This window comes from Equus caballus, chromosome 1, assembly GCF_041296265.1.
Source record: "Equus caballus isolate H_3958 breed thoroughbred chromosome 1, TB-T2T, whole genome shotgun sequence".
In the NCBI taxonomy this organism is placed as follows: domain Eukaryota; kingdom Metazoa; phylum Chordata; class Mammalia; order Perissodactyla; family Equidae; genus Equus; species Equus caballus.
The window spans coordinates 92,419,075-92,432,922 of NC_091684.1; the positions used below are offsets into that span (position 1 = coordinate 92,419,075).

Below are 13,848 nucleotides of genomic sequence, written 5' to 3' on the forward strand. Positions count from 1 at the left end.
TGAAATGGTTCTATTCTCCAAGAAGACATTAGAACCCTTAGTTGTATGGACACTATCAGCTATCAAAATTTATAAATTATACTGTAATAAATAAGACTGTAATACTGGCATGGGGAGAGATAGACACATATCAGGTGATCAAAAGAGTTGTGTGTCTATAAAAATGTAAACATGACAGGTATGAAATCACTTTAGTGAGAAAAGACTATACTAACCCAGTAAGTAGTATTTAGACAATTAATTATCTATATAGTGAAAAAAAGGATCCCTATTTGATACTACATCAATCAGAATAAAGTAGTTTATGCTGAACCTACCCCAAAACACCCCCAAAACATCAGTGGCTTAAAGATTTATTTCTTGCTCAAGTTACAGGTCCACGGCATGCCAGCAGGAGGCTCTGCTCACTGTCACTCAGGGACTCATGCTGATGGAGACTTCTGTTCACAGCTCATTGGCCAGAACTAATAACATGTCCCACTCAGCCATAAGAGGGCCAGGAAAGCAATTCTTATCCCATGCACAGAAGAGACATCTTTATCAGGGAGCAGTAATGCCAAAGACTAGACAGCAAGTCCAGGGAATCCTCTGTCCGTGGCAATAAAGAACCATTGACAATAATCCCTTACATTTCTTGGCACATTTTTTCTTTCCAAATTCCACTGGATTATTTTTCATACCCTCTGAGTAGTATGTACTGCCCTTCACAGACCAGTGCTCTAAGTAATGATAAGCTCCAAAGAATTTGCCGTCTCTGGAAACTCAGAGAGCTAAATCACGTCTCCTCCCAAGGACATAGCTCATATTCTTGGGTACACACTGCCCCACCTCCACAGACTTGACAATTTTCCCCAGAACACAGATGCTCTGCTAAAGGCTCTACATTTATTAACTCTTTAATCCTAAGAACTCTTTCCGATAGGTACGATTATTATTCCCATTTAAATTACCACAACCGAGGTAAAGAGAGGGTAAGTAATTTAATCAGCTAGTAATCAAATCAGGCCATCTGGCTTCAGTGCTCCTTTCCCTTTAAGGCCCACTCAAAGTCCTCTGGCAGGTACCGCTCCTTTCCTGCTACAGCCTCATCATTCCATCATTCCATCAACCCAGCACCTCCATCATCTACCCTCCTATCTCCTACAGGGCTCTAGTTCTGAACTGATTAAAAGCTGCCCCAAAAGAAAAGGAGTCTGGCAGAACAACCATTTCCCTGAAGGATTAAACCGCGTAGTGTCACCTCTACCTTCCTATCCTCTCTATTCCACATCCCTCTATCTTAGAGAGTCTGACCCAACACGTTAGCCCCAAATGTCTTCCTGGGTAGAAATAAAAAGATGACCCAAAAAAGGATTAAAATTGATTTTTCATGAAGGATGCCCTCCTAAAGCCTTCTGAAGAACAGAATGACTGTTACTGCCCATGGGCTGCAAGAAGTTACAAGAAAGTGTGGAGCATTAAGATCTACTGACTAGTGATGGTGCTATGGACTGAATCGTGTCCCCCCAAAATTTGTATCTTGAACCTAACCCTTAATATGATGGTATTTGGAGACAGGGTCTTTAGGAGATAATTAGGATTAGATGAGGTCATGACAGTGAGGCCTTCATGGTGGGATCAGTACCCTTATAAGAAGAGACACCAGAAAACTCACTCTCTCCTTTTCTTTCTCCCTGCCACGTGAGGACAGAGTGAGAAGGTGGTCATCTACAAGTCAGGAAGAAAACCCTCACCAGAACCTGACCATGCTAGAACCTTATCTCAGACTTTCAGCCTTTAGAACAGTGAGAAAATAAATCTCAGTTGTTTAGGTCCCCCAGTCTATGGTATTTTGTTATGGTAGCCCAAGTAGACTAAGAGAGTAGGCATTTTACATTCCCTCCTTTATTTCCCAGTAACTGTACTTGTCTTATAAATGTGTAAACTAGGATTCAACTGCCTAATAACTACAAAAGCCACTGCTTTTACCCTGACAACGCTGCCTCCTACAGAGGATGAGAGGTCTACATCTTGGCTCTGCTCCCAACTCTGTCAGTAACTAAATATTTCCCTTGGATGAGTCCCTAATCTTCTTGAAACCCAAGTTTACTCTTCTGACAGTAAGAGACCTAAATGTCAGATACTCTCTAAAGTGGTTTTGCTGCATGGAGATTATTCAAAATGCATAAAAGGGGGGAAATACAGTGATTATTCAGAACACAAGAGGGTTTTACCTTCCTGCTCCTAAAAAGATACCATTATACCCCAATATATATAAAAGAGCAGAACAAAGTCAAAACAAAGTATTCTGATTCCCCACCTGACCAAATCACTTAGGGTGACAAAAGCTTCATGTGCCATTACTAGATACACTGACGTGGTCACTGGACTCAGCTGGCCACTGACTTCAATGAAGCTAGTTACTGGAGAACAGCAAATATTGAGAAGCTCAGATACCAGGATCCTTGACTTTACAAAGATAAAAAATTCCAACTCTCCTCATCCTTCTACAATTCTGAACTTAAATGGAGTTGGAAAGCAATGCTAGTTACTACCTTTATATTACAAGCAAGTTCCAGCTGGTTAGAAAAGCAAAGATCCATTTAACGTTACATGGAACAATTCAATTTTCTAGTTAATACTGGATATTAACAACAATAAATGGCAAATATTACTTATTGCAGAAATCAGTAAAGTATCAAAAGAAGATTCGAATTTTAACCAAGAGTAATTTATGACACTTTTCACAAATACAGAAAGCATAAAAGAGATATTGCACAATATTCAGGATCCCCACTATACCGAGGAAACTTCAAATATACGGAAATGTAAACCAAAAGACTCATCTCAGAAAACCTCCACATTAAAAAAAGAAAAAGTATTCACAAAACAGTATAAAAAAGCAAGCAAGGTCACTAAAAGGGAACTATTTCCCATTAAAAGTGCAAGGTAGTTACGGCAGAATTTGTATGTCATCATAATTTGTTGAAAAACGATTTTAAAATATTATTTCACACCATTAACATGATACCAGGGATTGGCTTCAAAAGAATCTGGTCGAAGGGGAACGAGGCGGGGGGAATGTAGGAACGGAAACAAGGTAGTTCATGAATTGATAACTGTTGAAGCTGAGTAACGGATATATGGGGATTCATTATCCTATTCTTCCTAATTCCATGAATGTTTGACATTTTCTCTGTAAGAAAAGTTAAAATTATTACACATTTTTGATGAACAAATTTAATCCTCATATCCTAAAAATAAAGAAAGACTAGTACCTTCCAATCTTTGAATTTTTGCTTTCACAGAAATAACAGCTTCAAAAGGGGAAACTCTCAGCTCAAAACACGTTCCTGTCAATGTTTCAATGAAGAGCTCCATGGTATCATAGAAAGGAAGTTTGTAGTAAAACGGTCCCACGTTATCTTCATTGAAGAATGGAGGATCTTTTCTGTTATCCATTACTTTGACTTTTCTAATTCCTCTGGAATATGTTGTAGGCAACTGTATTCCAGTTCTAGCCAAATCAGCTTTGAACATTGGTAATATATATCGTTGTTCATGTTTTGAGTTTTGTACCTAAAAAACAAGAATAATTTTTTTAACAAGCCTATTTCAAAGTCTCATTCCTCCATCAAGATTTTTCTGAACAACTCTGGCCCATATCGATCTTCTAGACAGCCCCAAAATGCATTCTAGTGCTTAAATGTCTAATCTTGAACTTTTCATGTTTGTCTCTGAATCACTCTCCCAACTAGACTGTAAGTTTATTAAGAACAGGTTTACTTGTGACACTTCTATCTAACTAGAGCTCAGTACACTTATCTATAGTACATGCTCAACAAGTATGTTTTGTTGTTAACAATATTTAAATCAATGAATTCGACACATAGGTATACATTAGACTTGGAAAAACTTACACACATCCTTTTCTAAAACATGTAAATTATGTTTTCTAACCCAAAGTATAACTTTATAGCCATTGTACATTTGAATCACACTGAATAAACAGAATAGCAACCATCTTAATAGGTTCCTTAAAAATAGGACTCACTAAATAACCAATGAGCATTTGCATTTCCAGAGATTATCTATATGACATTGAGATGAGATTAATATTGGTAACAAACACTAGATATGCTCTCTACACACAAACATACAATGGCTAACGAATATGAGAGGCAAACAACTGACAGAAGTACTAAGAAAAATTACAAGTGTATAATTAAGAGAACAGAAATAATCAAATTGATATGAAATGCTATTAATCACTGAAAACTGTAAAGAGGGATCTTGAATTTAAGCTAGAAGGACAGAAGACACACATCTTCCTGGAGAGACAGGTAAACCATCTTTTTAATACCTTTATGGTGATATGATCTACATACCATAAAATTCACCCGTGTAAAGTCTAAAACTTACTGGTTTTTAGCACATTCACCGAACTGTACAACCATTACCACAATCATTTTTAGAACACTTGTGTCACTCCAAAAAGGACCCCTACACTCTTCAGACATCACTCCCAAATTCTCCCTTGCCCTCTCAGCCCTAGGCAACTACTAATCTACTTTCTGTCTCTATAATTTTGCCTATTCTGGAGATTTCACACAAACAGAATCATCCAACATGTAATCTTCTGTGACTGACTTCTTGCACTTGGCATAACGTTTTTAAAGTGCATCCATATTCTAGGATGTATCAGTACTTCATTCTTCTTTATTGCTGAGTAAGAGTTCAGTGCATGGATATACCACATGTTGTTTATCCAGCCACGAGCTGATGAGCATTTTGGGTTGTTTCCAATTTTTGGCTATTATGAATAATGCTATAAGAACATTTAATTACAAATTTTTGTGTGGACACGTGTTTTCTTCCTAGAAGACCATACATACCTAGGAGTGGAACTGCTGGATTATGTGGTACTTCCATGTTTAGCAATTTGTAGAACTACCAAATTGTTTTCAAAAGTGGTCTGAACCATTTTACATTCCCACCAAGAAAGAATGAGGGTGCTGATTTCTCCACATCCTTGCCAATACTTTCTATTGTCTTTTTGATTAAAGCCATCCTAGTGGGTGTGAAGTATTATCTCCGTGTGGGTGTGATTTGCCTTTAATGACTAATTGATGTTGAGTACCTTTTTATGTGCTCATTGGCCAGTCATATATCTTCTTTACAGAAATGTCTATTCAGATCCTTTGTCCATTTTTAACTGGGTTGTCTTTTTATTATGGAGTTCTAAGGATTTTTTTTTGTTTTCTAGATAGAAGCCTCTTGACAAATATGATTCACAAATCTTTTCCCCAATTTCGTGGGTTGTCTTTTAACTTTTTTTTTTTTTGAGGAAGATTAGCCCTGAGCTAACATCTGCCACCAACCCTCCTCTTTTTGCTGAGGAAGACTGGCCCTGAGCTAATATCCCTGCTCATCTTCCTCTACTATATATGTGGGACGCCTGCCACAGTATGGCTTGATAAGCGGTGCAGAGGTCTGCACCTGGGATACAAACTGGCACACTCTGGCCCACTGAAGCAGAGCACGTGAACTTAACTGCTACACCACCAGGCCAGCCCCTAACTGTCTTGATGGTGTCCTTTGAGGCACCAAAGTTCTTCATTTTAATGGAGTCCAATTTGGCTATTTTTCTTTTATTGCTTGTGCTTCTGGTGTCATATTTTAAAAGCTTTGCTCAATTCAAGGTAATAAAGATTTACCTGCATATATTTTTCTAAGAATTATATAGTGTTAGCCCCTATATTTAGGTCTATAGTCCATTTTGAATTTATTTTTGTGGATGGTGTGAAATAGAGGTCTAGCTATATTCTTTTGCAAGTAAATAACCAGTTGTCCCAGGACCACTTGTTGGAAAGAACATTCTACCTCCATTGAATTGTCTTGGCACCCCTATTAAAAACCAATTGACCATAAATGTCAGGGTTTACTTCTGGTCCCCCAATTCTAACCCATTGATCTATATATCTACCCTTATGCCAGTCTACACACTGTCTTTGTAGTTTTGTAGTAAATTTTGAAATAAGGAAGTGTGAGTCCTCTAATTTGTTTTTCTCTTTCAAGATCGTTGGCTATTCTGGGTCCCTTGAATTTCCATACGAATTTCAGGACTAGCTTGTCTATCTTGCAAAAACAGCAGTTGGGATTTTGATAAGGATTGTGTTAAGTCTGCAGATTAACGTGGAGAGTATTACTGTCTTGGCAACATTAAGTCTTCTAATTCATGACCATACGATGACTTTCAACTTACTTATAACTTCCTTAATTGCTTTCAGCAATGCTTTATTATTTGTAAAGTACAAGTTTTGCATTTCTTAAAAAGTGTATTCCTAAGAATGCTATTCTTCTTGATGCTACTATAAATGAAATTGTCTTAGTTTCATTTTCAGATTGTTCATTGCTAGTGCGCAGAAATACAATTGACTTTAATATGTTGATCTCATACACAGCACCCTTGCTGAACTCATTTATTAGTTCTATAAGTCTTTTTAGTGGATTCCTTAGGATTTTCTACATACAAAATCACGTCACCTGCAAATGTATTTTCATTTCTTTTCCAATCTAGATGCTCTTTATTTCCTTTTCTTACCTAACTGCCCTACCTAGAATCTCCAACACAAGGTGGAACAGAAATGGTGAGAGCAGACGTTCTTCTTTTACTCCTGATTGTAGGGGGAAAGCATTCAGTCTTTCACCATTAGGAGTCATTTTAGCTGTGGGGTTCTCATAGATAATCTCTTAGCAGGTTGAGGATGTTCCCTTCTATTTCTGCTTTGTTTAGGCATCTGCTGTTTCTTATTTTCTTATCATGAAGGGTGTTGGATTTTGTCAAATGCTTTCCTTTCCAGTGTCTATTGAGATGATCATGTGTTGTCTCTTATTCTATTAATATGGTATATTACATTGACTCATTTTTATATCTTGAACCAACCCTGCCTTCCTGGGATAAATCCCATTTGTATATGGTGTACAATCCTTTATATACATTGCTAGATTTGGTTTGTTAGTATTTTTTTATGGTTTTTGTGTCTATATCCGTAAGAGAAATTGATCTAGTTTTCTTTACATGTCTTTGTCTGGTTTTGGTATTGAGGTAATACTGTCCTCATAGAATAAGTTGGGAAGTATTCCCTAGAGTTGGGTAAACTTCTGGATGTATTTTAGAATGGGTAAAGCCTCAGAGTGGGAGAAGGGTATCAGGAAGTAAGCCCAGATGAACAGAAAGTGAACAAACGGGAAGCGCAACAGTCAAGGAGAAAAATGAGCGATAAACTTTTTACTTTTTGCCAAAGGATATGTGATATCACTGAAGTCACAGCAATTTTCATGGCAATGTGTTTAAAGAAGCAGTTTTCAAAAAAGACTGTGGTTTGATTAATAACCCACATCTCCATTCTACAGGCATGATATTCCATAGGCATCCGAAATCTCAACACTAGACAGACACACCTGAAACCCAACATATCCAAAACTAATCGTTTTTCCTACAAATCTTCTTGTCCTACAGTCCCCATCTTTGTAGAGTACCACTATTAATATAGTCAGGCAAGCCAGAAATCTAGGAATCATTTTAGATTTTTCCCTCCATCTCCAAAATACCTAGAAATGACCCATCCTAACAATACAACTTCTTAATATTTCTATAATCTGTCACTCCATGCCACACTGATTAGGACTTAGTTCAGGCCTTCATTACCTCTAAGGGAGCAATTTTGATAGCCTACAGACAATCCTTGACTCCTGCCCTTCACTCTTTCCAATTTATTCTCTATGATGACAACAGTTATCTATTTTTTTAAAGAAAGTTTAATGAAAACTGGATTAGGGTATCATATCACATAGTTCAGAAATTATTTACTCTCAACATCTATCTTAAGCAGGGGACGAGGTCCCACGAAGTTCTAAAATTATTTTGCATTTGACTTTAGAATGCACAGCAGTGAAAGCACCAATTCAGTTGAAATGAGAGAAATGAATCTAAGTTAGTCTGAAGCCTGAATTTTTTTCTTCCTTTTAAATAGACTTTAGAGCAGATTTAGGTTCACGGCAAAACTGAACAAAAAGTACAGATAGTTCCCATATACTCCCTGCCCCCACACACCCACAGCCTCCTCCACTATCAACATACTATACCAGAGTGGTATACTTGTTAATTGATGAGCCTACATTGACACATCATCACCCAAAGTCCATAGCTAACACATGGGTTCATTCTTGTGTTGTACATTCTTGTGGTTTTCACAAATGTATAATGACATGTCCCCACCATTATAGTATCATACAGAATAGTTTCACTGCCCTAAAAATCCTTTGTGCTTTACCTATTCATTCCTCTCTCCCTCAACCCCTGGCAACCACTGATCTTTTCACCATCCCCATAGCTTTGCCTTTTCCAGAATGTCACATAGTTGAAATCATACAGTATGTAGCCTTTGCAGATTGGCTTCTTTCATTTAGTAATATGCATTTAAGTTTCTTCCATGTGTTTTCATGGATTGATAGCTCATTTCTTTATAGCACTGAACAATATTCCATTGTCTGAATGTACCAGTTTATTTATCCCTTCACCTACTGAAAAACACACCTTGGTTGCTTCCAAGTTTTGGGAATTATGAATAAAGCTGCCATAAACACACATTTAGGTCTTTGTGTGAACTTAAGTTTTCAATTCCCTTGGGTAAATACCAAACAGCGTGATTGCTGGATCTCATGGTAAGAGTATGTTTGCTTTTGTAAGAAACTGCCAAAGTGTCTTCCAAAGTGGCTGTACCATTTTGCATTCCCACCAGCAACAAATAAGAGTTCCTATTGCTCCACACCCTTCCCAGTATCTGATGTTGTCAGTGATCTGGATTTTGGCCATTCTAATAGACATGTAATGCTATCGCATTGTCTTAATTTGCATTTCCCTAATGACATATGATGTGGAGCATAGTTATCTTCTTAAAATGTAGAACTGATCATGTTATTTCTTAGCTCAAGGCCGTACAAGGGCTTCCCACTGTCTGTAGAATAAAATTCAGACTCCTTGGAAAGGCTCCTAAGATCATGCATCTTCACCATCCAGTCCATTTCATTTATACACGTACCTCATCCCACCCTACAACACCTCTGGTACCTCTATCCTCTAATCATTTGCACCTGCAGCTTTGGAACACATCAGCATCCATATTATTGCTCCTGCTTTGCTCTACTCACCGCCACCCCCACACTTGGCTACCTGACAAGCACCTAATCATCTTTCAAGACCCAGCTCAAATAGCAACTATTCCACAAAGTGTTTTATGGTTACTCTCCTTGGCACCCTTACCTCCATCGTACACTGCATTCATTACAATCAATTTCATTTTTTACATGGCTTTCTTACTCTAACTAAACTGTAAGTGACTTAAGGGAGGTACCACATCTGCTTTACTGTCCCATTACCTAGCACAGTGTTTGCACATACTGGTACCCATTAAGGGTTTGTTCAATTAAAAAGTAAATAAATATTCACTCTCTCAATTGATCTTTGGAACAAACCTGTGATACAGGTAAGGTATTATCCCTGTCTTAGAGATGAAGAAATGTTTGGTTATAGTCCAAAAGTTTCTTTGGAGGAATGTTGGTTTCCATGGGAATCATGTTATGATTCACTCCAAACTAAGTCCACCAAAGTTTATCCAATTCATAACAGACATGCTCATACAGGGATTTCTGCTTTAGTGTGAATTTTATAACACTGATTGAAAGTATAATTAATCAGGGAACCTGAGTTGCATTGTGGAGACTGCTAATGGTCCTAAAGAGACGGCATCACAGAAAGAAAAGTTCTGCTGGTAGCACAGCTGCTTTGAGTGCTGTTACACTATTTAACAAAATAATGAGTAACAAATATAATCATACAAAGTACTGCGCTAATAATGCTACTAGTGATAGTGGCAAAAGGCCATTACTCTTAAACAAAAGCCAAATGACTGTGTTGCTCAGGTTTTGTTTCTACTATCTTTAACACACTGAAAGGCCTGTAGGAAAAATGACTGTATGAAGCTATCCCCTAACCTCTTTTCCCCTCCTCACTGAAACCACTGCTTTTATGATTTTGGATAACATGCGATTCTTAAGAACATACTTACCATGTTCTACGAAGTATGACTGTACTACAGAATCACTAGTGTCTATTCCCCCAAAGCCAAGAGCACTCCTATCTACATAGCAGCAGCTCTAGCAACAGAAGTCAGGCCAGGAATGCTGAACTGAACGTTAAGGAAATAAAGCCATGGGTAACCAGCGCCTGTCCAAGGAACTGAGAGAAGATATAAGGAGCATTTCCTCCACCACAGTACTCTTTCACAGCAACACCTCTAATAAAATCAACAAGCTGTGGGTGGGAACATACGAGAAAGATTTGGAAGTCCACCTACGAGAATGGATAAAGTAACTATGGGCTAACACAAAAACAGCAACCTAGTGCAGCACTAACACGCATCATAAGTTTGGGCCCTAATCAATGGGGTAATTTCCAATATCAAAAAGAAGCAAGGTTGGTAACCAAATTCAAAACCAAAATAGTTTAACTTCTCCTTAGCAGTAGAAATTACTGAAACAGAGGACAAAATGAGGCCATGAAATCTAGCTCAGCCAGACTGATGGACCAGATGATGGCAGAGCAGCAAAGGGAAGCTCCAGCAGGCCAAAGACCCAGCCAGTATTAAAAGTGGGGTCCACAGGCAGCTTCCGAAAGCGGTGTGGGGTCATGCTCCAATGAGCACACCAACGAGAGGCAATGAAGACTGTAAAAGACAGGATGCGAAACGATGCCAAGAACGGCTAAAAAATTGAAAAGGAAGAGGAAAGGAAAAAGGCAGGTAGAGAAAAAAGTACTTCCAGAAGTTTTACCGGTAGTAATTTAAAAACCATCCTCAGCTATATTAAGAGTAATGGCATCAAAACACATTTCTAAATCAATTCCCAAAACATTTCTCTCATCTCCTCCGAAAGAGTTCTAAACATCACACCCACCAAAGATGAAACGGAAGTTAAAGACAGGCAAGGCAGTAACAGCGCTGGATAAGTAACTTGGAACCGGCTTTATCCTCTGTTGTAAAGACTGTTAGCCACATAAGAGCAGTTGTCTTTTAAACTTTCCCCCCAACATTAAGACATCCGGAATGCTGTGCAGCGATTAAAGATATCTACATTTAACGAACTGACTTTACTAATGTGTGAAAACAGCCCTACGTTTTAATACAAGCTACAGAATGATATCCGCCATACCACGCATCTGCACCCTCAACTCTGGCCTGGGATAAATTTTCTAGCGAAACGGGGAAATCCTTTGGAGCCAACGTCTGGCGGGCCCTTACCGCCGCAGCTCCCTGAAGCCCCTGCGTCACCTGCGCAGCCCGTGCTCCTCGCGGAGAAACGCCGGCTCCCCGGACGCACGAGCTCGATCTGGAGGGCAGGGCTCCGGCTCCGCGTCAGAACTGGCGACTTGGAGATCAGCCCCCGTCGGGCGGGCGGCCCACCGCGTCGCGCTCCGGGCAGCGGCGGCGGCGACCGGGGCTCGGCCCAGCTGCCCTGCGCCGAGAGGCCGGCGGCGACAACGCGGCCCGGCTCAGCAGCCCGCAGCCGCGGCCGCGCTCCACATCCGGCCGCTAGCCCTCGCCGCCTGTCTCCACCACTCGCTCGCCCGCCCGCAGGCGCACAGGGAGGCGCGGCCCCGCGAGCAACGCCTCAGCCCGCACACACTAGCCACGCTCCGCGGCCGCCGCGCCCCCGCCCCTTTGTGACACCGCGTACCAATCGCTCGCCGGCGCTCACGTCCCCCTCCAATCAGCGGGGGCGGGGGCGGGGCCTGGCCACCGGACGCCGGCCGTTGCTCCGGAGCCGGGGCTTCCTTTGCGCTTGGCGGTGGTTGTCAGTTAGCAGAGGCCCGGATGTTGACCCTTTATTACTAACAGCGGCCACCTGACTAGGGCCAAAGCCGCACAGCCTGCTGGGAACGGCGGGTGTCTCGTGTGCTGGGGGAAGGAGGGTCCAGGCCGACGCCGTCCAGTCGATGGCCTTTCAAGAGCCTGTGCACTCCCGGAGCGCTCCGGGCTGTCCTGCCTTGAACAGATGCCCCTCCTTCCTGCGCCTCACTGTCCCCTATAGTTTCCGGCCTCAATGACCTCATCAGAAATATGGGGCCACTGCCATGCCCGGTTGAAAACTAGGAGGAAAGTAAACTACGTCTGTCGTCTTATCCCTTTATTCCTCATCCAATTTACTGAGAACTGCAGGCCAGGTACTAAGAGTGGACATCTCGGGCTGTGAAATGCCAGCGTTGGGTAAAGCCCAGCCACCCTTTTATTCTCCTGCTGCAGTTCCCAGGCTGCTGAGCCCAGGTGTACAACATAAACCCTTCCAACCTGGGACGCCCCCGCTGCTCTTTGGCCCGCCATTCCCCGCAGGCGTTGTAAACCCAGCCCTTACGGATTTCCCAACCCAACTGGCCTGCTGTTTCACTAGGTGAATAACTGCAGACCATGAACCTCCCTCCCGCTGCAGCCTCACTCATCCTCATCCAGTGACAGAGGAACCCCAGCACCTAAACTGGGGCCTCATTCTCCTGAAACCCCACCCACAAATTCGTCTCCACAGTTCAACCAACTATTGAGCATACGCTGCGATTGATGATGAGGCACGGGGCTTTCATTCATCTTCAGGCTCTCTTGCCATTGGTTCCTTCTTAAATTCTAATACTGAATAGATTGGAGCCCCTTGAGGACAGAGATATGATTACTATCTTTGTAAACGAGACTCTAAAATAGTGCCTGTGATGGAGTGAATCTTACTGAAGCAAAAATTTAGCTTCTCAATCTGCCTCCCCACTTCAGTCAGGCAGAATTGAGGGCACCGGCTTTGGAAACAGACAGGTGAGCTTAAAGCCTTGGGTTGTAATACTGGAAGCTCTGTTACCTTGGCCAAATCATCCATTCTCATCACCATCATCTATCATTCTTTAAGCGCCAGACAGTCAACAAAGGTCTTTTCAGATTCCCTCCCATCACAGTCCTGCAGGGTTGGTACTTGACAAAAGAGGAAACAGAAGCTAACAAAGGTAAAAACAAATTGCCTACACTCCAACAGCTCCAAGAGGGGCAACCCGATTTAAATCTAGGTCTCAATACAAAAGTCCAAACTTGCTCCACTATTCCACTCTACTTCCAGATTTTAGCCTCATCTGTAAAATGAAGACATTACCCGTCTGGTAGAGTTCTGGAGACTGAATAAAATAACAGGAAAAGTGACTACCACAGGACCAGTAAGTATAGGTTCCCTCCCCCTTTCGAACCTCTCAAAATAGCAATCTGTATATTTTCTATTATCTCCTGAATTCCTTGGAATCAATCCTAATTACAGATCAGTAGATCTGATCACTCCAACAGAAAAACGTGTTTAACAAATACTTGCCGAGTCAGACCCCACACTGGGCTCAGACTCAGAGCAGGAAACTACCTACACAAGTAACTTAACGGGTAGAAGGTAGATGCACAAACGGCATAGGGAAAAGGAGTAGGCAACTAGTAAGCACCCTCTTCTGCCACTGGTTCACTCTCACAGCAGAGCAGGGCAAAACCTTTGACTCTGAGTATGAGCAACGACCAGTTCAATCTTAAAAGTGCCCAAGGAAGAAGTTAGTGGGTTCAGAATTAGTGAAGCCAATCAGGCCTGCCTAAAAGGTTGTGCCACAGTTACAAATTGAATACTCATCACCAAGATGACATAGCACAGGAAAACACACACTACAAGAGGGATCGGCCATTCATGCGGCTGGCTAGTGGCTACCCACACTGGACAACAGTTACAGAACATTCCTATCAGTGCCGA

The 13,848-nt window shown here is 41.2% G+C and overlaps 1 protein-coding gene across 9 annotated transcripts in view; it reads right to left on the reverse strand.

Annotated features, from left to right (window-relative positions):
- Positions 1 to 11,895, reverse strand: part of ZFAND4 (zinc finger AN1-type containing 4) — a 102,786-nt gene extending 90,891 nt beyond the window's left edge. For 2 of the 9 annotated variants that reach the window (XR_011423862.1, XM_014733976.3), the window contains exons 1-2: positions 11,340 to 11,763; positions 3,258 to 3,558 (exon numbers count right to left, since the gene is read on the reverse strand). Coding sequence is in view for 4 of the 9 variants with exons in the window: in XM_014733976.3 (XP_014589462.2) it covers positions 3,258 to 3,519 (262 nt within the window). In the remaining 5 variants the exon portion in view is untranslated. Of the gene's footprint in view, positions 1 to 3,257; positions 3,559 to 11,339 lie in introns of all 9 variants that reach the window. The other 7 variants (XR_011423857.1, XM_014733975.3, XM_070229410.1 and 4 more) reach the window with 7 other exon arrangements.
- Between the last annotated feature and the right edge of the window lie 1,953 nt (positions 11,896 to 13,848).